We start from the raw sequence: 27,920 nt of genomic DNA, 5'->3' as shown, positions 1-27,920 counted from the left end.
CACTCTCAGTATTTTCCTGTGTTACTCAGCTCAGATGAAAAAATAGTTGTACCTCAAGGAGCTGGCTTAAAACCTCTCTAGGCCTTTCTCAAATAGAAACGCTTCTCATTGTCCTCTTTCTGAGGAGATACTTCTGAGACCTTTCAGTCTTGTTTGCTGGTGAGTACGTATACCCAGGCTCCACTGTGAAGGCTGAGTAACAGAGATTACTCTCCATGGACAGACCTGATACTGAATGGACATTAAAGAAGACATTGCTTGCCCCACAGGAGGAGAGGTTGCTTTGTGATTGGCCTGACATATGAAAGTGGAAGGATAAGAGAAAAAAATCATGCTCTGTTCTCTAATTTGTGTGTGCTTTTTGAATGGCTGATCACAGAATCACAGAATCACAGAATTTCTAGGTTGGAAGAGACCTCAAGATCATCGAGTCCAACCTCTGACCTAACGCTAGCAGTCCCCACTAAACCATATCCCTAAGCTCTACATCTAAACGTCTTTTGAAGACTTCTAGGGATGGTGACTCCACCACTTCCCTGGGCAGCCTGTTCCAATGCCTCACAACCCTTTCAGTGAAGAAGTTCTTCCTAACATCCAACCTAAAACTCCCCTGGTGCAACTTAAGCCCATTCCCCCTCGTCCTGTCAGCAGGCACGTGGGAGAACAGACCAACCCCCACCTCGCTACAGCCTCCTTTAAGGTATCTGTAGAGAGCGATAAGGTCGCCCCTGAGCCTCCTCTTCTCCAGGCTGAACAAGCCCAGCTCCCTCAGCCGCTCCTCGTGGGACTTGTTCTCCAGGCCCCTCACCAGCTTTGTCGCCCTTCTCCGCATCCGCTCAAGCACCTCGATGTCCTTCTTGTAGCGAGGGGCCCAAAACTGAACACAGTACTCGAGGTGCGGCCTCACCAGAGCTGAGTACAGGGGGACGATCACCTCCCTAGCCCTGCTGGTCACACTGTTCCTGATACAAGCCAGGATGCCGTTGGCCTTCTTGGCCACCTGAGCACACTGCTGGCTCATATTCAGCCGACTATCCACCATCACTCCCAGGTCCTTCTCTGCCTGGCAGCTCTCCAACCATTCCTCTCCCAGTCTGTAGCTCTGCTTGGGGTTATTGCGCCCCAGGTGCAGGACCCGGCACTTGGCCTTGTTGAACTTCATGCAGTTGACCTCAGCCCATCGGTGCAGCCTATCCAGATCCTCCTGCAGAGCTTTCCTATCCTCAAGCAGATCGACACATGCGCATAGCTTGGTGTCATCTGCAAACTTACTGATGTTTCTGTCTGAACTCTGAAGTCAACAGCTTTTACAAGCATGGTGTCCTGTTAAGTTGAGGAAGTTTGGAAGCAAATCTGAAAACTATTGGCTTTGTTGGATGTAGGCTTTACATTTTCAGTAACTGTATCTGGGACACTGAACTACTTTCTGCTAATACCAGGAGTTTTGATTGCTTTAATGAGTTGCAGAGGCTGTGAATTGCCAGTTCTGATTATTCCCTTCACGTTAGCCACGAGACTCCACATGTCTCTAAAGCTGTTAAAGGAACAACTGGACTCGCACTTTTTCCCTTTCCTCTGAAGCTGCTAAATGTTTTAAGTGTCCCAAAATTACTGGGTCATCTAAGACAGGAAATGCTACCAGATCTGGATTTTGTTTGATAAAAGCCAATACAAATTCATGGTCCTGGATAGCCCACTCATAACTGAAGGCTTGAAACCAAAAATTTTATGGGGACCCTTTCTGAAAGGATCCAAAATTAACTCTGTAAAAAGCTGAAAGATAAGAATCAGTGAAAAATAGATATTGTAGAAAACACAGATACCAATGAGATATTAAACCTTTTGCAGTTATAACCTACAAGGGAATTTCTCTGCAGTGTAGAAAAATGCAGATAAAAGCTTGTTGGTTGTCATTTTCACTCTCATGATTTTTCTGCTCTCCACTGCATATAGAAAGATCAGAGCATACCAAAAAGTACTCATTTAAATCACACAAGTACACAGATTACAAGTACAGGACAATAAGGAACAAGCAGAAGTCCTGTTGTGGTTTCCTTCCATGTCTTGTTCTAAGGTGACAGGAGAGAGAGAGTGGAGTGTAGAGGAGCAAACACCAATTAAAAACAAATGAACAAACAAACAAACAAAAAAACACAACATGAAGTTCTCAATTTTGGTTACTTTGGTTACTTTGGTTACTTTTCTAAACTCAGAGTGTTCAAGGCACCTACCCACTTGGAAAATGGAGGCCAAAAAAACTTTTCTCCTTCCTAAGCAGTGTGCCAAGCTCTACCTGCTGGTCTGACACACAAAGAAATTTCTAAAATGATGGCTATGCTATACATTTTTTTTCCTTCTAGTGAGAAGCAAAATTTATATTCTAGGGTGAAGAAACACTTCTGCCATTCACCAAGACAGGTGGATGTCCTGGTAAGCATTTTTGTTTTCTTTTTCTTCAGAATTTCTCATTTTTTTCCTAATGCACATATTATCATTCTCTTACTTAGAGTACAAGTACAGTAACATGTTAGTAAGAAGAACTAATTCTCCCCCCCCACCTTGAAAAAAAGGTGCCAGTAGCCCTTTGTTCTGTGTGTTCATTTTAATGTCCTGAGTCAGTTTGTTGGGAGACTGGCTCTTGCTTTACTCCAGCCAAAAAAAAAAAAATGGTGCAGGTGCTCTTTTCAGGAATGGACACAATTGCAAAGGGCCTTTGCTGTCTTTTAAGAATTGTTGATTTGTTCAATTCACTGTAAGCTGCAGCAGTAATTACATGATTGTGCTCTAAGTTGTAACTTCCATTTGTTTCAGCTAGTGTCCTCATAGCCTCAATAACCTGTTGCCTGCTACTTGTGTTTAGAGCTATTACATGTGGGTGGGTGTTCTGATTTTTGGCCTCTGTTGTCTTTTTTTTTTTTTTTTTTTTTTTTTTTTAAAGAATATGCTCACTTTCATGTCTCTTTCTCTGATTTAAAGGTCGAGGGTTCCTTTATATCATTTACAGACTTATCACTTCAAGGAAAGGTCTCTGCACTTCTGACTGCTCACTTAAGTGCTAGGGCAGGCTTGCAGTGCTGAGTAAAGTGATGCTAGCTCTCTAGCTCTCCTTTGTGCCACAAGAAGAACATACCAGTAACTGCCTATGATTTTTCCTTTCCCTATTTTTTTTTTTTTTTGTTTAGCACAAAAGATGACTGTAGGTAGCAGCCCCATTCTCGTGGTCCAAATGGCTGCTGGCAATGCTGGTATCAGGTAAAGAGGAGCTGCAATGCAGAAAAGCATGTTAGCATAGTGTTGTTTAGAAGTTAGTTGTTGAGGCTGAGATGTGTTGTCTGGGTTATGGGTGAGGAAGGGTATCTATTGCAATAAGCTTCCTGTGGGATGTATGCTGCATGTTTTTCATTCTTTTATTTTCTTCATGGTGAATTTTGCCCTGGGAGCTATATGGTGAAATCTGATCCCCCAAAAAACAGTATTTAGAGCCAATAGGCATTTCTATATCATATATATATATATTTCATGGAACAGTTCAACTTTTGGCAAAAGGAAAAACCTGCAAATTGAAGAGAAACACACAACCCCCAAATACTCCACTCCTTTGACACTTTCACTTTCTTCTTCGAAGAAAGTATGCTCCTCTTATCTTCCATTTTTATGAAAATAGCAAAGCTTATCAAGAATATTGTTTGCTTAATATATTTTCAGCAAGATCTAGGATAGGATAGGGAGACTTCATTCTTCTCACATGAGGGGAAAAAAAGTGTTGATTTTTTTTGTTACTCTGCACACTGTCTGGATATCTGGTACATAAGGTAGTCCCTGCTTTCACAATACACATGGAAAAGTAAGGTGATGGAGGGGGAGTTGGTCTGGCACAAAGGTCAGTTCAGTTAATGTCTGCTCTTTTCCACCACAGAACACCATATGCTGGAAATCACTTATGCATCTGGCATGAAATACCTGGGAGAAGGAGAGACCCCAACTTTGAGTTGCGCCATCAGGCGTTGACAGAAACAGACCTCACAGACACAGGTCCACTGGTACAAAAAAGCAAAGAAGCAAAACAATGAGACTGGGTTTGGAGAGGAGATGAAGCACTTGCACCTCTCCCGAAGAGCAGCCCCCAAGGCAAAAGTCATGTCCTTTCTGCTGCTGAAGTCAACCAGACAGCGGCCACTATCAGTGCAGGGCCAAAATAAGCAATACTGACCTTACAGCTGTGGGCCACCTCGTTAGAGTGAACATAACTGATAAGTTTTGCATGTCTATGGGCTTTCTTGCAGAGAGAATTGGGAGATTATGTGGTTGTCTCTGGAGTGAAATTTCTGCTTGATAAAAATTGTGTTGGTGAGGATATCCTCTCCTTCTAGGGTGCAAAACTGAAATCGATTGCTGCCACACCGTGACATGTGGAATAAGTTTCATGCTCCACTATCTCTTCATCTATGCATGCTAAATGTGAGACTGACATGTGAAAAATGTTGGGGGGTTGTTTTAGGTTGGCTGTGGATGTCTCTGAGTTAATGTGAATAGTTTCCCACATGATTTCTGCTCCTAGCACCCTTGCCAGAGCTGAAAGAAATTGGGTGGAAAAAGCTCTGTGGGAAAATGTGTTAGTCTTGGGCAAGACACAGGTCTGCCCCAGTTCACTTAGCATCTGTTCTGGGTTTATAGCCATAGCAAAATTCACAGGTGGTATAGTTATTTTCTCTAAAACAGAGACCTGTGCATTTTCTTAAATGCGGATGTCTGTGTATGCAAACCTAGTCTTATTGCTCCTCGAATGCCTTGTAGCATATGTAGGCTCCAGGGAGGACTGGTGCTTAGAAGTAGTGGGACTTCAGATATGGCAGTCACCACTGTGGATTACTTTGTTCTTATTGAGGTGATTTTTTTTTTTTTTTTTTAATATCACCTTTCACACACATAGATTTCTGGCATGGGCCTGATATTTAATGACTCCGTCTTTACCATTGTAATAATTCCACAGAAACTAGCAGGCTAAAGCTCGCCAGGAAGGAAAGTGAAATGATCCAAGCTAACTTGCATGGGTTTTGGTTTTTGAGAGATTTTGTGCAAAGTGCAACTGAGCTGGGTTCAGGCCAACACCAACAAGAACCCACCTTTCTCAGTATCTGATTCCTGGCCATGTCAGAGCACAGTGCACTGAATTGGCACAGGACAATTGTATTACGGGCTTCAGATGTTGCCTGTGTGGCCTTTGGGAATGTGTCATTGGGTGCTAATGTGATGTAAGGTGTCCTGAAACTTCAATACTGAACCTGAGCTCAAGCACTTGATTTGGATGTGTCAAAGTCTCTCTTCTTAGACAGATGATCCTTCAATATGTTAGGAATGTTTTAACAATTCGTGTCCATAAAGAACAGTCCTGTCTGCCTCTGGGCCCTGCACTGGCAATTTAATTCTTAAACCACAGATGCAGTGTGTCCCTGTCTCCCCCTCATTCTAGTCAATTTATCAAGTCTTCAGAAAATACTCCTCAAATTTATGAACCTGTTTGCTTTTGTTATTCCGGACTTCTATTTCTAGCAGTTACAGCCTTTTTTTCTGTCTTCTTAGAGATTAACTTAACACTGCTATAGGTGTGACTGTCCCTGTGAATGGCTGGTGAAGAATGTTTTAATTACTCGTGAAGTGTCAATAAGAAAGCTATTTGTGTTTGATGTCTGGGGGTTTCAGAACAACTGATAACAACTAGTGACTGTTATGGGATACTATGCAAACCTCTGGTATCTGGCCAGGTGGCCAAGAGATTAAGAAGAAGAAAAAAGAAGCTGAAGGACGGCTGGGAGACAAGACCTGCAGAAAATGTTCTATAAACTTGGTACGGTGCCAAAGGAGTACAAAGGGGAAGGACTTGGAGAGGAAGACTACGAGCCTTCAGCATGAAAGACCCCTAGAGACCCCCAGAGGAGACTGATGCGCATGCTCCAGTAGGAGGGACTGGACCCCGGAAGCTAATTATAATAACCTGTTTTTTTTAGAAGTAGTACTGAATATGTATTAGCCTAGGAGCATAAAAATCAGCTGCTTGATGTAACTGGTGTGCGTCTTGGTGGAGCGGAGACTCCCGGTGCACCCAGCGCTGTTTGCTTACCTCTATTCTTTTATATTCTTTTAAATAAATCCTATTTTTTATTTAATCCTAATTCGAATCCTGAGCCATTTCTAACAAATACAACCTCTGAGAAGTGATGTTGCACAGTCTGGATAAGTCTGCATTTTATTAATTTGCATTGGTATATTTTGCTGCCAAATTTTTCTGCAGCGGAGCGGGGGATCGGGCCAGGCAGGGCTAATTTTTCCGGCATCGAGCCTACTTGAGGGAGCCGCCAGGACCCGGCAGCCCTCGTGAGGGAGGCTGACGAGGCGTAGGCGGAGCCAGCAGCGCCCCCTCCCCAGCCGTTCAAAAGCTGCCCCTAGGGAGTGCGAGTGACCAGGACAGGCAAACAGGGCGTGGCGCGGCAGAAGGGAGTGGTGCGAAAGTTAGCGCGGCAGTTCGCGCAGGCAGGGCGAGCAGGCAGGGCAGAGCGCTCCCTCCACCCATACGAACACCTCCTTAACAACAGCCGTTAGCTAGGTGATAATGGTCTCCACCAGGCACGGTGCGCTCTCCAGGAAGTCGGTACACACCCAGACCGGCTACCCGTTAAAAAATGCCGCAGTTCAGGTCACCGGATGCAGGGAGTGTCTGAGCCTGTTGCTGCCATCGGCGGGAGGCAGAGAAACTGCGTGCGTGAGGTGCGAGCAGGTGGATGACCTGGTCCCCATGGTGGCGGAGCTCAAGGAGGAGGTGGAGAGGTTGAGGGATATCAGGGAGTGTGAGCGCGAGATAGACTTGTGGAGCTACTCCCTGCAGGGCCTCAAGGAGAGGTATCGAGGTGAGACACCCCAAATGGGGGTGGATCCCCTGCCCTGTAGCCGTTGGGCAGAGGGAGGGGATTTGGGAGTTGAGGAGGAATGGAAACAGGTCCCTGCTCGACATTGCAGGCGATGCCCTCCCCTTCCGGCCCCACCTTCCCAGGCAACAGGTTTGAGGTCCTGGAGCTTGAGAGACCGGTGGGTGAGGAAGAGGTAGCAAGTGTTCCCAGGAGGATGCCTAGGGCGAGGAGGTCGACTCCATGCCTCAGGACTGCCTCCACCAAGAAAAACAGAAGGGTTATTGTTGTGGGAGACTCTCTTCTTAGGGGAACAGAGGGCCCTATTTGTCAGCCTGACCCTACCCGTAGGGAAGTCTGCTGCCTCCCTGGGGCCAGGGTTGGTAGAGTCCCTTGGGAGGCGGTTCTGAAGGGCAGAGGGGTCCAGGAAGGCTGGGTGCTCTTCAAGAGGGAAACCTTAATGGTGCAGGAACAGTCTGTCCCCACGTGCCCAAACACGAGCTGGCGGGGAAGAAGACCAGCCTGGCTGAACAGAGAATTGTGGCTTGAGCTTAGGAGAAAAAAGAGGGTTTATAATCTTTGGAAAAGTGGACAGGCCACTAGGGAGGACTATAAGGATGTTGCGAGGCTGTGCAGGGACAAAATTAGAAAGGCCAAAGCTCATCTGGAGCTCAATCTGGCTACTGCCGTTAAAGATAACAAAAAACATTTTTATAAATACATCAACACAAAAAGGAGGACTAAGGAGAATCTCCATCCTTTACTGGATGCGGGGGGAAACCTAGTTACAAGAGATGAGGAAAAGGCGGAGGTGCTTAATGCCTTCTTTGCCTCAGTCTTTAGCGGCAATACCGGTTGTTCTCTGGATACTCAGTACCCTGAGCTGGTGGAAGGGGATGGGGAGCAGGATGTGGCCCTCACTATCCATGAAGAACTGTTTGGTGACCTGGTACGGCACTTGGATGTGCACAAGTCGATGGGGCTGGATGGGATCCACCCAAGGGTACTGAGGGAACTGGCAGAGGAGCTGGCCAAGCCACTATCCATCATTTATCAGCAGTCCTGTCTATCAGGGGAGGTCCCAGTTGACTGGCGGCTAGCAAATGTGACGCCCATCTACAAGAAGGGCCGGAGGGCAGACCCGGGAAACTACAGGCCTGTCAGTTTGACCTCAGTGCCAGGGAAGCTCATGGAGCAGATCCTCCTGAAAGTCATCACGCAGCACTTGCAGGGCAAGCAGGCGATCAGGCCCAGTCAGCATGGGTTTATGAAAGGCAGATCCTGCTTCACGAACCTGATCTCCTTCTCTGACAAAGTGACGCGCTGGGTGGACGAGGGAAAGGCTGTGGATGTTGTCTACCTTGACATGAGCAAGGCTTTTGACACCGTCTCCCACAGCATTCTCCTCAAGAAACTGGCTGCTCTTGGCTTGGACTGGTGTACGCTTCATTGGGTTAGAAACTGGCTGGAGAGCCGGGCCCAAAGAGTCGTGGTGAATGGAGTCAAGTCCAGCTGGAGGCCAGTCACCAGTGGCGTTCCCCAGGGCTCAGTGCTGAGGCCGGTCCTCTTTAATATCTTCATCGATGATCTGGACGAGGGCATTGAGTGCACCCTCAGTAAGTTTGCAGATGACACCAAATTAGGTGCGTGTGTCGATCTGCTTGAGGGTAGGAAGGCTCTGCAGTTGATCTGGTTAGGCTGGACTGATGGGCTGAGGCCAACTGCATGAAGTTCAACAAGGCCAAGTGCCAGGTCCTGCACCTGGGGCGCAATAACCCCAAGCAGAGCTACAGGCTGGGAGATGAGTGGTTGGAGAGCTGCCAGGCAGAGAAGGACCTGGGAGTGATGGTGGATAGTCGGCTGAATATGAGCCAGCAGTGTGCTCAGGTGGCCAAGAAGGCCAACAGCATCCTGGCTTGCATAAGAAACAGTGTGACCAGCAGGGCTAGGGAGGTGATCGTCCCCCTGTACTCGGCTCTGGTGAGGCCGCACCTCGAGTACTGTGTTCAGTTTTAGGCCCCTCGCTACAAGAAGGACATCGAGGTGCTTGAGTGTGTCCGGAGAAGGGTGACGAAGTCACCCCCTGGTGAGGGGCCTGGAGAACAAGTCCCACGAGGAGCGGCTGAGGGAGCTGGGCTTGTTCAGCCTGGAGAAAAGGAGGCTCAGGGGCAACCTTATCGCTCTCTATAGGTACCTTAAAGGAGGCTGTAGCGAGGTGGGGGTTGGTCTGTTCTCCCACATGCCTGGTGACAGGACGAGGGGGAATGGGCTTAAGTTGCGCCAGGGGAGTTTTAGGTTGGATGTTAGGAAGAACTTCTTTACCAAAAGGGTTGTTAGACATTGGAACAGGCTGCCCAGGGAAGTGGTGGAGTCACCATCCCTGGAAGTCTTTAAAAGACGTTTAGATGTAGAGCTTAGGGATATGGTTTAGTGGGGACTGTTAGCGTTAGGTCAGTTAGGTCAGAGGTTGGACTCGATGATCTTGAGGTCTCTTCCAACCCAGAAATTCTGTGATTCTGTGAAACACCAGTAGATTTTGTTGTTTTCTTATGTGTTTTTCTTTCCACACAAGGACTTGTAACATGAAAACACAGTTTGTGAAGTCTGAGCTGCTTCGCTTGAAAACATTATAACATTCCTGAGATGCTGTAAAGACAACATCTTACTGCACATGATGAATATCTGGGATTCACATTGTGTTTCATGGCACACTTCAAGGTTCTGGGGACTGATTTCTGCACTTCCTGGTATTGGTTTACCGAAATTATTCACTTTAGCTGTTAATCCCATCCACATCCTATGGATAGAGGAATATTAATTTGTCATTCCTTTTCTAGTCGTGAAAGTGAAATTCTCTTGCATCTGATGTCAGTTCTTCCAGGTTTTGCCTTTATTCAGGTGATAGATTTCTCAATGTCATGCTCTTTGAAATGAAGAGATGGTTTCTTTCCAACTGTACATTCTGGGACTTGCCTCCATGCAGGGAGGAAGGTTTTCCCTTTCTGCTACAACTCCCCATTGAAGGAAGGATTTCCTCAGATGGATTCCAGTTGCTGTTTTATTGCAAGTCATTTGAGAAATACAGAACATAATCTCCTCTAACAACTTTCCCAGGCATTAAAAAGTAAATAAAATCTTAGCCTAAGCCCAGGACTGTGTGTCTATGTATACACAGAGGTGGAGGAACAAGTGTTTCCTTTTTAAAGCCTCTGTTAAATTCACTGTCCAAACCGGACTGAAATATTGTCCATTTGTAGGTGGTGAGCTCTTTGGAGCAGGGACCACACCTCTTTTTCTCTTTGGGAGACCTTTTCACACCATGCAAGCTAGAATGGGGATTGCACAGGAAGCAGAAATGAAGCTGATTTCTAACTAAGTGTTCTGTAAACAGAAACCAAACCCAGGCATATCATTTTCCTCTAACTCAGGGATGTTTTGAAATGCTGTTTTATTTTGCCTACAATCTTTTAAGTGTTATGTCCCTCTCCCCCTTTTTGAGTATTTATGCAATTTTGCCTTTTATATAAGGGGTTCTCTGCTAGGACTTAAATTTTCCTACCAAACATCATTTGGAATATGGTTATATCAGTATCTGTTAGTATGTTTGGGAATTATTTCTACAACTCCTGAAGATTATCTGATGAGCACTTCTGACCTCTATTATGTTTTTCATATCTGAGCATGCGTGTAATATTTTTGAATGTAAAAGCAGACAAGTTTCTTCTAAATAAATATGTCAAGTGATCGTTTATCTCCTTGTCACTTTGCCAGGTATCTGATTGTTTATCAGCCATGAAGGGCTGCAGTTGCTGTTCCTTTGTGAGCCTTTCCATCAAAGGCGGCCTGATTTTGGATTCTTGTTGAAATAAATGTATACATTACATCTGACAGAACCAGCTGCTTAAAGGGCATCCTTGATGTTGAGAAGCAGTAACAAGCAGTATAGTTGTCTCACTAGCTGGCAGAAAGGGAGAAGCAGGAGGTGCCAGGAAGAACATTGTATGATCCTGTGTTTTAGGCTCGGCTGAGCCAATTCAGACTGCAGATATTTTTAGCACTATTCTTCAGCAGGCAGCATGCAATTACATATCAATATGATGCTTCTCCTGTAGGTTGGTGTAGCTATGTTTCCACCTCCTGGCAAATATAAGGAACAGCTGAAAAGAGACTAATGAGAACTATGTTTTGATTTTTTTGTAAGGCACTAGAAGGTGAAGAAGGAATTTTAAAGAAGCACATCTCTTGAGCTCAAAGAGGTTTTAATTCTTTAGTTTTCTATGCAATGTGGAAGCATAGAAATCGCTTCTAAATAGTTCTCTTTGTAACTACTGTGAAATTGAGAGCAACTCGCTACTGTGAGTTGAAGAGAGTCATAAATACAAGGTGCTTGCAGCAGGAATGTAGGCAATAACACAAAAGATGCATTTTATATTGAGGGAGAGAGCATAAGTGTAATTCCACAGTAACTGGGAAGGGACAGGAACACACTTAATGATAAACTTCAGTCAATATGACTTCACAGTCTCTAAAATATCTATGCATTCTGACTGTTTTAATTGTTATAGAGGTACATACTGATATGGAGGACACTTTTGTTAAGACTGTAAGCGTTCTGCCAGGTAAGTGCCCTTCAGTAATAAGAAAATGCTAATTTTCACAAGTCACAATGATCTTTTCTTGACAACAGTGTAGCCATATGTAGCTGGTCTTTCTTTAAGGATCTGATCAGAAACGTATAGTGAGTGTTTCTTTTCCTTTCTCAGAACTGCCCTGTGTGAAGAGGAAAAGGCAAGTTTGGATAGATTCTGAAGAAAATGTTTCTAGAACCTACAAAGAAATACAGACTGGTAGTCTAAAGCTTCCCATTGTAAATGTCTTTTTTTTTTTTTTTTTTCCAATGAAAAGCTGGTTTTCAAGCTAATGGTCCAAGTATGCAGTCAGCCAGGATCCCTTATGGGCGTACTGAGATCACTGTTCCTTGTGCCCTCATTAATGCTAGTTTGGAGAAGTCCACACATGCCGCAGCCATACTTGTTTTACAAAATAAGTATGTAGGTCTGGCTGAGCAGAAGTGCTGAATTCCAAGGTATCACACCTGGACTTTGAGATTTTTTTTCCTTCATTGTTGAGTTGCAAGGACTTCCGTGTAAACTGTACTGGGTGTCTACAAGTTACCTTCTTTTTACATGACATATTTTCTCATTCAGGAAAATCATCCTGTTCAAAATGACTTGCTGGAAGCCTGTGTAGTTCAAAGGTGCACCCAGTAAATCCCTTTGGATGCATTTTTTAATTCCTTTAGCTAGAGGCTATTTATCATTACAGGAGTCGTAAACTAGCTCTGACAACAAACCATGTAGAAACAATGTGCAACCCAGATTTCTAGTGATGGAGACTAAGCAAATAGTGCAGGGACCTTCTCCTGCTGAGTAGGAGGGCTGTGAGGTATGTGTCTCTTGGCTTTCCAAGCAGGGAGTTTAGGAGGAAAAGAGGCAAGGAAAACTGGTGAGGCAGCACTGCCAGCACCATTTTGCTCTCTCACCTTCATTTTGGTACCAACCCTGGCCTCCTGGCACGTCTATGAGATGTGACTCTTCTTGTTACTTACACTGCACCCTCTTAACAAGTCCCAGCAGTGTGGATGTGCCTGTTACTCACCTTGTGGTTATCCTGCGACTGTGCTGTAACCCCACTTCACCACAGTGGTTTAAAAGCTACAGGGCTATTTACCTTTGCAGCAAGTGGAATGGGGATGGAGAGCTTGACTCAGGGCCTTGACGATGTAGGCCTGTGGGCAGGGGGTGGGAAGAAGACTGTGGGCTGCAGCATAAATGTACACAGCCAAAGCCTTGTGGTAGACCAGTGTGACACTTCCTGAGGCTGCTTCTGATGCTTCCTGGCCACTGTATTTTTTTTTTTTTTTTTCTTGTACCTCTTACTTCCCTCTCCCCTCCCCCAATGAGTGCCTTGTCTCATCTTTCCACACAGCACCTTAGGATGTTGAACAAGGATCCTAAAGACCTGATGTGCATGTTCTCGCAGCATGGAGCATGCATTGCTCCATTGAGAGGAGCTTCTCCTCTGGGCTGTGTGATAAGCCACCATGGGGAAATGAGAAAACAAAGAACTTTTACCACAGTCAGCGATAGCATCAACGTTTGTGAGAAATGACCTGACTTCTTGTCACTTTTTCCACCCTGCAGACCACTGTGTTGTGAAAGGAGGAGGCAGTTCAGGCAGCACAAACCTGAATGAGGACACCCTGTAGGATGCACTGCACTCCCACGCACTGAGCATAGCTTTGCCAGAAGTGCTGGTAACCAGATGCATGGAAAAGAGCTGGTCTGTGAAGTCTGACTGGAAAACACTGGGGAGGATTCTTCTGAACCATGAAGAGGCGCAGAGCTTTAGGTATTAGCTACTCTGTAAGAAGGGGAGTTTATGACAGTGGAGAAGCTTGTATAGTATAGTAAGGGAAGAAATAGGTAAAAGCAGAAACACCCACTGGTTTATTCAATGGCGCCAGGAGATTATAGTCAGTGATAAATGTCACCTTGATGCTAGTATGCTTTATTTTACCACTTATTTGTTCCATTCCATTTAAAAACCACAGAAATGGAATCCCCTGATAGAAGCCTACTGAACCTTCTCCTTTGCTACATGATTTCATGTATGTCAGAACTGATTCAGATGCTCTATATAAGCAGAAGGGGCAGCAAGTTCTCATTTCCTGAAAATTAAAGCGTGCAAAAATCGATTTATGTATGACAAGTCTAAGGAGGGCCAAGTACGCAGCTCCTCGTGGCTGGAGTAGCTGATTCCCAACTGGGTTTTGGGGTGGTTTCAGGGACTACTTACAGGATATTTACAGCTATCCATGGAAGGAGGAAGCTGAAGCTTTGGGACAATATTGGCTTCCCTGGGGTGAAGGAACAATGACTAGCTGAGGTAGAGAGTAGTCCTTTGTGGCTCTGCCCCTGCTTGGCACTGCCTAAACCATACTCAATTAGACTACACCTAAGACTGACTAATGGGTGCGGAAGGACCACCTAGGTTTCATTTCTGCTACATATCAGATCTGCCACTATTTCCGTTCTTTCTAAAGTGGGTATTATTTGAGGTTTGCAGCATCTTTACAAGCATTTCAGGATGTGTGATGCATAGGGTCACATTTGGCTGTGGAGTGGAAGGCCAATACATCAGGCTGTAACATGGGAGGGAAACTTTTGGTACATATCTCAGACTCCCTGGACAACTCTTAAGTGAAGAGTTTTGAGAGCTAAGTGTCTACCAATAAATGGTCTCTGTTCATTGTTGAATATTTTGGAGCCTATTTCTTAGATTATCCACAGTTCTGAAGATAGTCATTGTACTTGTGGGTTGTTGGTTCTCAGATTGTTCATGGGAAACAGGTAACAAGGTGAAGTAAGTCCATAAGAAGCATTACATGAAGTAGCTAAAGTCATGGGCATCTCTGCTGTAAATATATTTTGTTGCTGGAGTATTGGGATCAAGAGAGAAGTCCATGATGAACGGGTTAATGATCCACAGCTGGTAAGTAGATTTTGTAGGGCCAGCAGCAGAAGCTGCTGAGCATGGCCATGCTGGTCTAGTGGCTGTACAATTAGGCAGAGATTAGCTGCAGTTAAAAAAAAAAAAAAAAAAAAAAAAAAAAGTAATAATAAAATACCTTTTTCTTGGTTTCTGTAAAAAGCAATAGATTTGCTTCCGGACATTTTACCTTGGAAGTGTCAGGTTTTAAAGGCTTCATTATCAGCAGTGTTCCCTCCCTCCCCCCCATGTTTGCTGACATTGGTGAGAACCACAGATGGTTTGTACCTGGGAAAATCAAGCTGTTATGTACTTGGAACAGTTTTTTAGTTTTTTTTTTGTTTTGTTTGTTTGTTTTGTTTTGTTTTGTTTTGTGGCTTTTGTTTGTTTGCTTTGTGTTTGTTTGTTTGTTTTCCAGAGCAAACAACTCTCCCTTCCTGAAAGGAACAGAAGGGGCCTACCAGAGGCTATTCCAACTCCTATATATCCTGTGGTCCTACTCTCTATTACCAACATTGGGTTACAGTGCTTTTTGAATAGGTTGGCTGCAAGGCAGCTATGGATATGCCGTGCACAATTTAGCTCGTATAGTAACTTCATGGGACTTAGCTATTTTCTAGGTGAGCTGGTGTTAAGAAGGTAAATATTTTTGAAAGGAGACATGATTCCTACCTGCTTTGTTGAATTACAGCTACTAAAGATAAAAAAGAATACAAAGAGCCAATATACACATCTGCTGTTTTGCTTGTTTTCCTCCCTGCTAGGGAAAAACCCCACACACTTTATTGTAATATTAATATTAGTATTATTCCAAACATTAATATCTTGACAAACAGCATATAGACACCACAAATGTGTACCCCACTGTGAAGGATTTTTCAAACATATTTACCTCCAGGTAAAAAAATTCAGAAAATTCTAATTTTGCAGTTCAGTACAAATACTTCATAACTGTTTTGACAGCTCCTTCTATTAGGCTAGTTCTCAACCTTTCAGGAATCCATCTACCCTCTTACCCTCTGTTTCCCAGTTCATAGAGAAAGTTGTTTTTTTTTTTTTTTTTTTCTTTTTTATTTTTATTTTTCCTAGTTGGAACTGAATGAAACTGGCTTATGAACTGGATGGGTTGAATTTCGTAGCTATGAACCATCTGTGGCTTGCACTTATGCCAGAAAGTATGAGCTGAACACGGAGCCTGAGAAGAAACTGCAGCTTCTACAGTCTCTAATGGTGTTAACAATCTTCTGCCATGCTAGTAGAGGCCTTCATGGATGCATTTCCAGGGCCGGACTATCTTTTGGAGAATAAAAATACCAGAAGGCTGTAAAGTCAAACCAAAGTCCCCTCACCAAAGTCCCACTTGCAGTGTCCAGCAGCAAACGGTTAAGGAGGATAACTCAGGACAGAGCAAGCATGCAACCTTCCCCATCCCCAAAATGCATCTCAGTTTCTAAGAATAAACAGCTCTGGGAATATCTACTTGCTGCTTCTTTTGGCATAATTTGTCTTCCTTCCAGGACATTCAAAGTTTGCCTGTAACCTTCATGCATGTTACTTTATTTCCAGCTGAGGGATTAAAGGGTGGATCATTGCATGGGAGCAACTGAGGACACCAGTTAAGCAGAATCTATCCCCTGAGTGGGGACTGCAGACCACTCTCAGACCTGCTGCAAAATTTGTCATAAGCAGTGAATAGGCTGCTCAAAAATAGCCCAGAGCTAAGATGCACAGGAAATGCAGAGACGCAGACATTAGCACTGTGTTGTTTCCTCAGGTAACTGTTAAAAATGATGTCTTGTGGATGGTGTTAAAACTTTGAGGAGGAATGGGAGAGCACCTGAGGCTGCTATTTGAACTGCTCTGATATTTATTGCATTTATTTTACCAGCAGGTATCCCGAGTTAGAGAGTTGCTCAGGCCCAAAAGGGCAGGTAGAGGTAGAAGGTGGCCTACGGATGTCCCACCACCTCTCACTCCAGACTCTGCTGACTGTAGCCTTCTGAGTCATTGTGGTGTGGCTGGCAAGTGCTCAGTATAAGGTCTCCTGGCCTCCCAAGATGACAGCCAGCCCCACGTAAGATGTAGGAGCTCACACCTGCAGAAATCACACCTGCCTGGTTATAGAGGAGCATGGCTCTGAGAAGAGGGGACTTGCTGGTGAGGTGTAAATCTGCATGCATCATAATGGCTGAAGGCTTCATGAAGGCTCTGGATGCATCAGAAGTGTGGTTTTGGACTTTAAATATGTATCCTTGCTTTGGATATTCTTTACTGATAGCTTATACTTGTGTAAGAGGTGGGAGAGCTGGCAGAGCAGTGTGCACTGGTTTCTCTTCTTCCTGTCCCTTCCTGTCCTCCTCTAACCAGAGACAGCAGCTGTTGTACATAATGGGTTTTTGAGAGTCTTGGCTGTACTGCACAATGTGTTTCCACTGCAAAGCAGAGTTATATGTTGCTGTTAATGATGGCAGTGGCTACGTGACATTTAAAAATGTTAGTGATGATGACTGATGCACGGATAACTGGTTCTTTATGATATGTACTTTTTTTGTCTTCAGTTTGTGTTAAATACATTTTCATTATGTTGGACTTGGCTTTTATTTATTCACTGTAAGTTGTTTCACATAGCTCAGGGCTTGTAGCTTGCTTTTGATGTGTAATATTAGGTAACTTAAGGCTGTGGTTTGTTCTTCGTGTCTGAAAGCAGTTTATTTTCCTAGTTTTAACTGTGTCACATCCTCCTCAGGGGGGATGTACAATCAGATGGTTTATTTTCACTGAGCTGTTTCAGTGGGGCAAGAAGCTATGTCTGTCTGTGAGACAAATCAGCTGCATGTTGAAGTCTCAGGAACGTCAACAAAAAGAAATTAGCGAACTGTACAGCTGAAAAGAGGGACTATCTGGTGTAGACAAGTCCTGAGCTGAGATCCTTCTCATGTCTTTGCTTCTGAGCCCCTCGTGAGGGCGGAGTGGGAGGGGAACTCCAGGTACATCAGTGCAGTTCCTTGGTCTGCAGGAACTGGACACTGGGAGTAGCATCCCAGTTGGACCAAATGTGTGTGCTAACATCTCCCTTCTCTTCCCCAGGACTAAGAGTATCAGAAGACCAGAACACACTGTCACGGCTGCTGTTCACCTCCCATGCTGCTGTAGCTGAAGGACTCTTCTCCAGGCTGATGACTGGGTAACTTCCCCCAGCCTCAGCATTCACAGGGAGGAAACCAAGCATGAGCAGTGCCGTTCCCCAGCTGGAGCACAGAGGATAGTGAAAGAGTGACGCACGCATTGCATGGGCTCATGCCAGCCACTGCAATCGAGGCTGAGTTAAAATTTTAATTTATTTTAATGTAGTTATTGAGGCATTTTAATTCCATCAAAGGAAATAACACAAGACAATCTGCATATATTCATTTGCTACTTCTAAATGAATTTGATTCAGCTGTGCTTGGTTTCTTCTTTTTTGGGTTTTACTCTGAGATTTACTTCTTGCTTAGAGGCGTAAGTGTTCAAGGATTGTGAACCTTAAAAATTGCAATCTAAATTCTGTTTTTCATACATGAATATTTAAACAGAGTAATATTGTCTGTTCTTTCTGTAAGGCCCCCTTCTTAATCATTAATATCTGTAGTTTTGTGCAAATACACCCCATGTATATATATATGATTTGTATGCATTTAAAAAAAGATAGTTTCCTGGGACAAATTCCAATATCACAATATGCTGTGTATGAATATTTATAGGTCCATCAAAATTGGTGAATATTGAATTTACTGATAAGCGTTGTGGAGGGCTTTTTTATTATTATTATTTATTTTCTTTTTAAAAAAGACTGGAAAACTATTTGCAATTTGGGTCAATTTTCTGTGCATATTTTTGGCCAAAAATAATGTTGTTTATTTTTCTGTTAAGAAAAAAATTAAGCTTTTTCATCGACAGCAGCTTTTACATGCATCATTTATTTAAATTGCAAAAACCAGCAACAACCAACCAAACAACTCTTACAATAGTAGTGAATTACACAAAACAAAAAATGTAACTTATGGCAAGGATATTAATTGAATAGACAATGTAATTTGGGATTTTGGTGGTATAAGAGTTGCATTGTCAGTTGCATGTTAGTAGTAGAATATTGACCAATGCGGTTGTATGAGCACTATTTTTGGGTTGCAATGAAAACTTTCCATCTAGATACATAACTGTTTTGTTAGAACTGTGCAGAAAACCTATCAAGCTGTTGTGTATACATATTGCATTGTGTATAAGTACTGTTGCCTCTTGCACTCAGATCACAAATGTTGCTACATTTGTTTTTCCATGCCACAAGTCTGGCATTGTTCTTTTTGTTTTGGCTTGTTCCTTTTGTTGTTGTTGTTTTGTTTTGTTTTTCTGTGCACCAAGTGTCCTCACTTGTTATATTTTACATTAAGGATGTATCTTCTAATGTAGCATCATTGCATCCTGTTATTTTACAGAAATCGATACCAGCTGAGGTTTCTTTTTGCACAGAACCCTGTCTGCCTTTCCTCCTCCTCCTCTCAGCAAGTACCACTAAATGCATTTGCATATGGGTGTGAAGAGTGCATGATTATAATAGGCTGCATGTGTCCTGTAGCAACACACGACATTTTGGGATCAAGTATGACAGAAAGATACTTGCTAGTTTGGCATGTATTGGCTTTTGACTTGGGAATGTAAACAACATATTAGTACTTGCCATAGCTGCCATAGAATGGCAACATCATTTTCCAATCATCTGTAGGTGTGGGTGACTAAGTCAGAAAGCGGAGCATTGAAGAGAGACAAATGACGGCAGAAGGGAGAGAATAACAAAAGGATGACCAAAAAGAGCATTTGAGGGAATCCAGAGGTGAGTGTTAGAAACTGAGAACTTCGTTGGCAGGTTGGACAGTAACATCAGAAAACACCACGCAAGGTGTGCTTCTGTAGTGTCGTGAAAACAGACACACGCTGGGACCTCTGCTTTATTGCACAGCGGTGGAGGGCACAGCAGCGCATTGGTTGTAAAGCCCTTTGCTGTAACATAGCCGGTGGGAGCTGCAGCTGGGTGCTCATCCACAGTCAGATGCAGGTCTTGGGACCTGAGCAGAAGAAGGTGGGAGTTTGACTGTGGGAATACATATGTATATTTTTCATTACAGTGCTATACAAGTTTGCCATAAAAAAAATTGATTCATTTATGTATGTTACCCAACTGTCGTAAAGTATCAGTAATGTTCCTTGCCAAATTCATGTTCAAGCAACAGCTGTAGGGAACAATGTAAGTTACTAAATTCTTCTAAATTCTAAAGCAGGAAACAAACTCATATTTTTGTTCTCTTGCAAGAAGACAGTAGAAGACAGTTGCCTTTTTAGTTTTACTGAAGAAATGGAGTGACCCTTTGAGAAATTAAAGGCAGGGCAAGGGTTATGAAACATTTCATTAGGTTATTTCCTTCAAATAGTTGTGTCTAGATCCTGAACTTTCCTATACATGCTGTTACCTTGATTTTTCAAAAGGAGTTATAATACATGCATGTTTTCTATGGCAAAAGGTTTTTTTTTTTTTTTTTTTTTCATCTTCTGCAGGCAAGTCTACAAAGCAGCAGTAAGAGATTTGTAGTTATCCTTGTGCTAGCTAGTTGGACTTGCCATGAATAGTGAGCAGCTAGAGATGACTGGAAAAGGGTGTCAGAGATGCTGTTTTTTATTTTTATTTTATTATTTTATTATTTTTTATCCCCCTCTTTATTTAATTTGCTTGTAAATAGTAGTCTTGTTTGTTTGTTTTTGAAGCCCTTTTTACTTTCTCCCTCCAGCATAAGAATAATACTTGACATGGGGTCTTTTTTAGAACATCTGTTTTCAAAGGAAAAAAAGGTTTTACTTTTTGTTCTCTTTGAAGGTATTTGCGTGACAATTTGTGACTACATATCATTTCCTTTGCCTTCAGTTTCTGCAGTGTTGATTCATTTTGCTAAAGATGTCTCAGACGTGGTCAGTTCTGGCTGCACTCCTTTTCTTGATTTTCAGCCTGGTTGAAGGGTCAGGTAAGTGAGAAAGGTCCAAGCAACAGCCACTGTGTGGTACTCTGTATTACCGACGTGCACATATGCTGACACTTCACAGTTCCCCAGAGGAATTTGCTTATTTTTTAATGTGAGCATGAGGAGTGATGTCATCTCAGCTGGAAAAATAATCCTGTGCTTCCCAGAGTGGCACAGGATAATATACCTAATAGGGATCCAAAACACAAACCATCTGAAGATGCGTCTTCTGTTCAGCTGGGATCATCAGGAGATCTATGGTTTCTGGCAGAAAAAGTGTTTATATATGCTCCATGTTACATATGAGCCAAGAACTACTGCGCCAAGTGTTTTACCATTGTTACAGGTGTAGTCATCTCCCAGGTTTTACTTGGATTTTAACTAAGGCAGCTAACTCAATAACAGTATACTTTTCTAAGACAAAACAAACAAACAAAAACCACAAAAAACAACTAAACTTTTCTTTCCCTTAAGGGTGAATCTTGGCCTCCCCAATGGGTTTTCAAAGCCCATATTAAAGCAATAGGAAACTGCTGACCAAAAAAAGATGAAGGACTTGTAGCTCATCAGCATATATCTGTGGTGGTTTTACTTGGTAGGCGGCCGAGCTCCACCACAACCGCTCTCTCACTCCCCCCTCCTCAAAGAGGAAGGGGGAGAAGGTTTGAGATGAGATTGATTTAATTAAAGGGAAAAGGGTGGAGGGGAGAAAAAAGATAATAATAGTAACAAAAAAAAACCACCATAGCGATTTTCGGGAGGGCAGCTCCCACCCCCACAGGAGCCCAATTTTTTATTGCTGAGTGTGATATCAGGTATTATGGAATATCCCTTTGGTTGGGTTAGGTCAGCTGACCTGGCAATGTCCCCTCCCCATCACTTGCCCACCCCCAGCCTGCTGGCTCCTGGGGGCTTGGAGGGAGTCCTTATGCTGTGCCAGCACTATGCAGCAATAGACACAACACTGGAGTGATATCAGTGCTGTTCCAGCTACGAGTGCAGAGCTCAGCACTGTGTGGGCTGCTGCAGGGAAAGGTGACTCCACCCCAGACAGACCCAGCACAATATCATGTAACTGCACAGTATCCACAGAGGAAAGACACCTTTTCCACTGCATTTCCAGACTTCAAAGTCAGTGACAGTGGGAAGGAGGACCAGGAAACTGCATATGACTTATATGTGCCTGCACAGAGCAATATGTACCCAAGGCTGCCACTACAGTAAGAAAATAGAAATTTTAAAGTGTGGTGAAGCCAAGAGCTGTGCCTATGCTTTGATGAAGGCTGTAACATCATTTTTAACTTTTGACTTTTTTCCATTTTTTTCTCTCTCTCTGTCTCATTGTTTTTGTTTTTGTTTTCTTATGTAGCTTATAACATTGTGAATGTGGAGGCTGGCCATGAGGCTGTGTTGACTTGTGCTTCCACCTCCAAACTGTGTTTGGTAATGGTGACATGGGAGATAAAATCCAACACTTCCTGCTCTTTGGCCTATAGAAATGATCGCAACGAGACAAAGTTAAACTGCAGTGAGAGGATGATGTGGAAATATTCACCTGACAGGGACCCTGCTCTTCGTATTTACCCCGTGAACCTCAGTGATGAGGGAAATTACACCTGTGAAATTGCCACTGATATGGGGAATTTTCATTTTTCCTCTTCCCTGTCTGTGATAGGTAAGACACACCTAGTGTTTTTTTTGTAGCTGTTGGATGGAGATAAAAATGGCTTGATTTGGTGTTAAAAGACCAAATTCATTTTGGATGTATGCTGAGATTGAAAACAAAGTAGAAACTTAATTCAGTTGGACTGGCTGTTTGGAGAGGGGAAGGAGGCATGCAGAGTTACAGAATAGAACTGGGCTGTTTTAGGGATCTATATATCTATATATCTATATATATATATATATTTTTTCCCCTTCTGACTCATGAACAGGCAAAGATGTACCAAATGCAATGCTCTGGGTAGTTTCTGAGGTAGTTCTTTGGGCATAACACAGGATTTGAATGTTGTATGAATGTTCCCATAACCAGGAGTATACATTCTTGCTTAAGTTAATGTAAGTAGAAGATATTAAATAAATATTCCCGCTTTAAGCTGAGCAGAAGGGTGCTGAACCAAAATTCACAATGCACATGATGTGTATTTTGTGTGGGTAAGAGCCAAGTAGGAAAGAAGAGAGAGTTTCAAGACATTATCTGGAAATATTTCACTCTTACAGAAACACTGAAAATTGTCTGTAAGGCTGCATCACTAAAATAAAAATGAAACTAGGCTATTTTCAACCTAGGCGGGAACAAAAGTGTGTTAGGAAACATAACTAATATATCAGATAATCTTTCTCAGATTGGTACATTTTCTCTAGGTTTCCTTAAATTTCAAGAAACATTTTACTGTGAGACAATTTTGTATTCTGATTATATTAGTCAATTTTTAGTTATGCTCAGAACGTTTATGGAAAATTTATTCGTAAATCAATAATTGCTACTGATAGTTTTTGTCTCTTGAAGTTTTTTCTTCCTTGCAGCGTCTTGCCTTTTTAATAATGCCTTAGACATTGTCCAAGCCTTTGCTTGTTTTGTCAAATGTAGAATATGAATTGTTGGGCTTTAGGCAGAATAGTTCTTGTCCAATTCCTCCTTTCTTTCCAGACTGTCAAATTCTTGATTCTACCTATATTCTAGCCTATATATCTAATTCTAGATTCTACCTTTGATTAGATATAAGGCAGAAATTCTTTACTCTGAGGGTGGTGAGGCACTGGCACAGGCTGCCCAGAGAAGCTCTGGAAGGTGTTCAAGGTCAGGTTGGATTGGGCTTTGGGCAACCTGATCTAGTGGGAGGTGTCCCTGCCCATGGCAGAGGACTGGAGCTAGGTGGTCTTTAAGGTCCCTTCCAAGCTGTTCTATAGTTCTATGTAGTTCTATGTAATCTTTTAGCTTGTATGCAATGTTTTAGGTATAGCTTCAGTAAGCTTTTTTTTTTTTTTTTCTTTCCCCAGTATGTACACTGCTATACTTATAAATCTACATTTAATCCAGCTCTGTCCATCATCCCATCTTCTTCTGTAACATCTATAGTCATCTTCTGGAAAATATGAGGGAACAATACTTTTTAATGCAGCTAGCGTATTTTAGAGATATTTATTTACCTTGGACTTTGATGTATTTTTTTTCCCCTGAAGATGATTGGTGCTAATATTCCAAATTATTTTAAAATGTCTTGGATTGGCCATGTAAACTAAAAAAATACCACCTATTCTGTTTCTCAGTTGGAAACTTTACCCTGAACTAGAATTAACAACTGTGGTCTTTTTTCTTCTGTAGTCCCTCCTACAGTGACTCTGACCTCTGACAAGAGCAGAGTGGCTGTCTGCCAAGCTGCTGCTGGAAAGCCAGCTGCCAAAATCTCCTGGATTCCTGCAAGTAATAACAGCTCTGAGGAAGAGTTCAAACATGGCAATGGAACAGTGACCAGAGTCAGCTACATTGGCTGGGTCAACAGCATGCACACCACTGTCACCTGCCTGGTTACCCATCCAGCTATGAACCAGAATCTCTCCCTAAATATGTCAGGTAAAAAACATCATTCTGTAATTGCTTGTCATCATGCTCGTGTGATTCTTTGTGTTTTTCTATGAAGCTGTTCTAGCTGAATCCCAGGGTTTGGCAGATTGGTTAGTGGGGTGAAAAGCTAAAGTTCTCTTACATATTGATAGAGAAATTAATAATTTAATCAACTGAAACCAGTTGATGGCATGATATGGGGAAGCTTCCATTGTGAGCTTACTTGTATCCCTATTTATTTTACAAAAGTTCCTCTTTCTGTTTCAGTGACCCTTTTTAATCAGTAATGATAGAAAATTTGCTCTCCACAGGAACTGTAATGCAGTTCACTAATTTTTTATGAACCCCCAGAGCTGAATTTTGTCCAGCTCCCCACTGGAAAACTTCCTTGGAGACTGTCTGTGTGTGACTCTTAATCAATCTTTCCCACGCCCAAAGGTAGTAAAGGGTAAAATTTAGCTTCTCAGCTGTCTGTGTTAGATCTGATATAAGTTTCTGACTGTAAAATTTGTAAGAACAAATTAATTGTTCTTAATAAATAATTAACTTTAATTAAATGTTAATTAATAAAATAAGTGTTCATATCACCAAAATATCTCAGCAGAGGCATGAAGGAAAGAAATCAAGATAGACCAGCCATTAATTACAGCATTCTGCCGGGCTGTCTAATTAGTTCTATTGATGCAGTACTAATACCGTTTCAACAAAGGGGGGCCATGCAGACACATGGGTTGAAAATGGAAGTATGTTTGTCTACACACAACTGGATGTGTGAAGTAGTTCCTATTCCTGGTTGGTGTCTAGACATCTCATCTATCTCTCACAGCTTATTGGTGCTGTGGGGGTAGAGCATTAGGTCTCCTTTCTGGTTAAGGTATGTACCAACATCATATAGTCAGTGGATACTGACATCTAGCTCTGTAACTAACTTTCTTTTCTCATTTCTCAGACTCTTCCTCCAGGCTTCACTATCCCCTGGTGGCACTGCCTGCAAGTGTTGCTGCTATCAGTGGTGTTGGTGTGCTTTTATGCTTAATTTTCACATGCAGAGGTAAGTCATTTGATGAGTCTGAAATGTTTTACAATTCCGTGTCTGACTACTTGCAGGTACTAGGACATGTGCATTATTGTTGAGAGTGGGTTGGGAGGAAAGGACTGAGGAAAATGTCCACATGGGATGCATTGACCCTTTGGAAAAGTCCTAACAAAAGAGGAGACAGAACTTTAAAACAAACTTGGATTTTCAGAAGAGCCATTGTTGTTATGCTAGTAATGTATTATATTTACAGCAGAGTTATCCAGGAAGAAGGGGATAATTGCAGAGAGGAGGGTGGGTCTTGAGTTTTTAGAATTTAGAATGATCAGTCTGCATTTACCAACATAAAAATTCAGTATATAAAAAGAAGTGTTCACAAACTTGTCTAGACGCCAGTCTAACAACTAGTTGCAAACAATCATTCTATATCCTGTTTGTATCTGCAGTCACAAGTTTTCCCTTAAGCAAATGTAAGAATAGGTCAAATGTACATGCTTCCCTCTGGTACAATCATACTTTTTCAGGCCGTGTAGATTTCATGGGCATTGAGTCAGCTCATACTGGGCATTGAGTCAGCTCACTTGACTCAATGCCCTCCCACTCTTGGAGTTAAGTAAAATGGCTGTGATGGGGTATGGATGGAGTAGAAGCCTGAGTGAAGGCTTAAAATGGAAGGAAGAGAGGTCCTTAGCCTATCATGTCCCCTCAGAAAAGTACACCTGAGTCAGTTCAATCATGTCTCCCAGGGAGACCAAAACTTTCAGTGAAGGGGAAAATAAAACAATAATGTATTCAGGAGCAGGGAATAAAAGGTGAGAACTTAACCAATGAGAGCAACTATTTCAAAGATAGTCCTTCAGGCATTGAGGGCAGCACATAACAACTTTTCACCATGTCCCATCAAACCATTTTGATTTCCTACTTCCAGCTTTCTGCTTACGTAAATTGGCATGTGAGCCACCAGTACCGGTTGCAGTAAGTGGGCTTTCATTTTTGTGTGTGTGCGCTTTCGTGTTTCTTTATTTGTTTTTGTTTGTTGTTTTATTCACTAAAACATTTAATTTCATTGTAACGTGTCTGCTCTGAAAAAACTTCTGTTTATCTCTGTTTGTGCTTGGAGAAGAGGAATGAGGAACTGTGTGTCTGGAAGGGTATTTATTATTTGGATGGCCCTAACTTCATTACTCAGAATATCTGAGTAATTGCGTAAGCACTACATGGAGAATGGAGTAGTGCATTTCCTGCCTAAGAATACCATAAATTAAATTTGCAATACCAAGGTTTAAACTGAATTTTAGATCTTCCCAATGTTAATGTGTTCACAGCTCGGCTTCACAGAGTAATCTTAACTCTGATCTTTTCCTTAAGGATGTGTATTGCCCTTGATGACAGAAATTTGCATGATTAAAGATGTGATGAAAACAGGCAGGCATTTACATGGAGGGAAAAGGGTGCATGCAGTTCCTTATGCTGTATTAGCTATTTTAGCAACACAAACAGCTATGAAACTTTTATATTTTAAGTTGCAATTCAGACACTCAGGAGCTAGGAAACAACACTGTTAAATTTGCCACTGCAACTTTTATTTCCTCTCTAATTCCAGGGTGTCCTGATACATATTTAACAGCATGATAATATGCTTCTCTTTCCTCAGGGCTTCTGCCTCATTTAATGCACTGAAAGAGCAATTATTTCATATTTTGTTTTCTGCTCATGGTGGAATTAATGGCCGTGTGCCTTATTTGTTGCAAACTAGTCAAACAGTGCTCTGAAGCCAGAATGATTAATTTCCTGATATGCTCTTCAATGGCATTCAGCAGAATTTGACTGACAGGAGTGGGAGCTGCTTAGATCAAAGTCAAAAGCTTCCAGTAATTTTAGGTGCCTACATTGGAATGCCTGTGGCCTGACCTTTTTATTTTTTGTTGTTGTTGTTTGTTTTGTTTTGTTTTCTCAGAGGAGTTAGCATTGTTTGTTGTATTCTATTTTGCTGAAAATACTGACTTTTCAAAAATTGTTTCCAATCTCATTAAGAAAAAGAGGTTCAGAAGGTTGTCTCGTTTAGACTTTGTGAATGTACTTGTTTCTCTCTGATGGTTCAGGTTTCACCCTATGCACCCTACTCCTTTGCTTCAAGGTTCCTTTGCAAAACTACTGCTGCCTGCTAGTTTTCTTCTGGGCTTGCTTGTTTGTTTGGCCTCTGTAGATATGATGGCTCTACAAAATTCTGCATGTATATACGTGTACATTATATAATGGTACATGTTTTCCTTTATATTGCAGACTGAGAACTTCAGGTCCACACCATCACATAAAAACACACCTGAAGTCAACCCTCATGTCTTAGAAGAGACTATCTATCAGAATTATGGAGCAGAAAATAAATTTATGGACTATTAACGATGTAAGCATTAAGTGGTCTAATACCAGCTCAGCTACTAACGGTACAGTTACTTGAACTTGTCCTTGAACTAACAAATCTCAGATCTCATGCACAGCAGGCTAGCAGAGTACTCACATACTCAACGCTGTCCAAGAAAAGCCTTTGTCTTTCCTGATCTGAAGACAGTCAAGGGAGCAATCTGCTGATGATTCCTCTCTTACTGTAAATATCAGAACAACTCTCGAAATATTTGCAAGTTGACTAAAGACTGAGTTGGAAAAACAGATTTGATTTTTTTTTTTGAAAATGGACTCTGAAGCATGTGCTATTTTCCCTCAAATCAACAATTGACGTAATTTTGTGACCAAGTAAAAAACTGCTGGTGAAAATGTAGCACTTCTGTGTCCAGTCCATTTTAGTGACTGGATTCTCATTGCAATTC

At 42.4% G+C, this 27,920-nt stretch overlaps 1 protein-coding gene across 1 annotated transcript; it reads left to right on the top strand.

The window, feature by feature from the left end:
• Window positions 1–20,430: 20,430 nt before the first annotated feature.
• Window positions 20,431–27,495, top strand: LOC311212730 (cell surface glycoprotein CD200 receptor 2-like; the record flags this gene model as incomplete). Its single annotated transcript, XM_084292326.1, has 5 exons — window positions 20,431–20,497; window positions 21,864–22,169; window positions 23,820–24,068; window positions 25,009–25,073; window positions 27,379–27,495. 5 exons carry the CDS (start codon window positions 20,431–20,433, stop codon window positions 27,493–27,495), a joined length of 804 nt encoding a protein of 267 aa, XP_084148452.1.
• Between the last annotated feature and the right edge of the window lie 425 nt (window positions 27,496–27,920).

This window comes from Netta rufina (genome assembly GCF_964035555.1).
Source record: "Netta rufina genome assembly, chromosome: 1".
NCBI lineage: Eukaryota > Metazoa > Chordata > Aves > Anseriformes > Anatidae > Netta > Netta rufina.
Note: the sequence above shows the minus strand (reverse complement) of the source record. Positions and strands in the feature narration are given on the sequence as shown.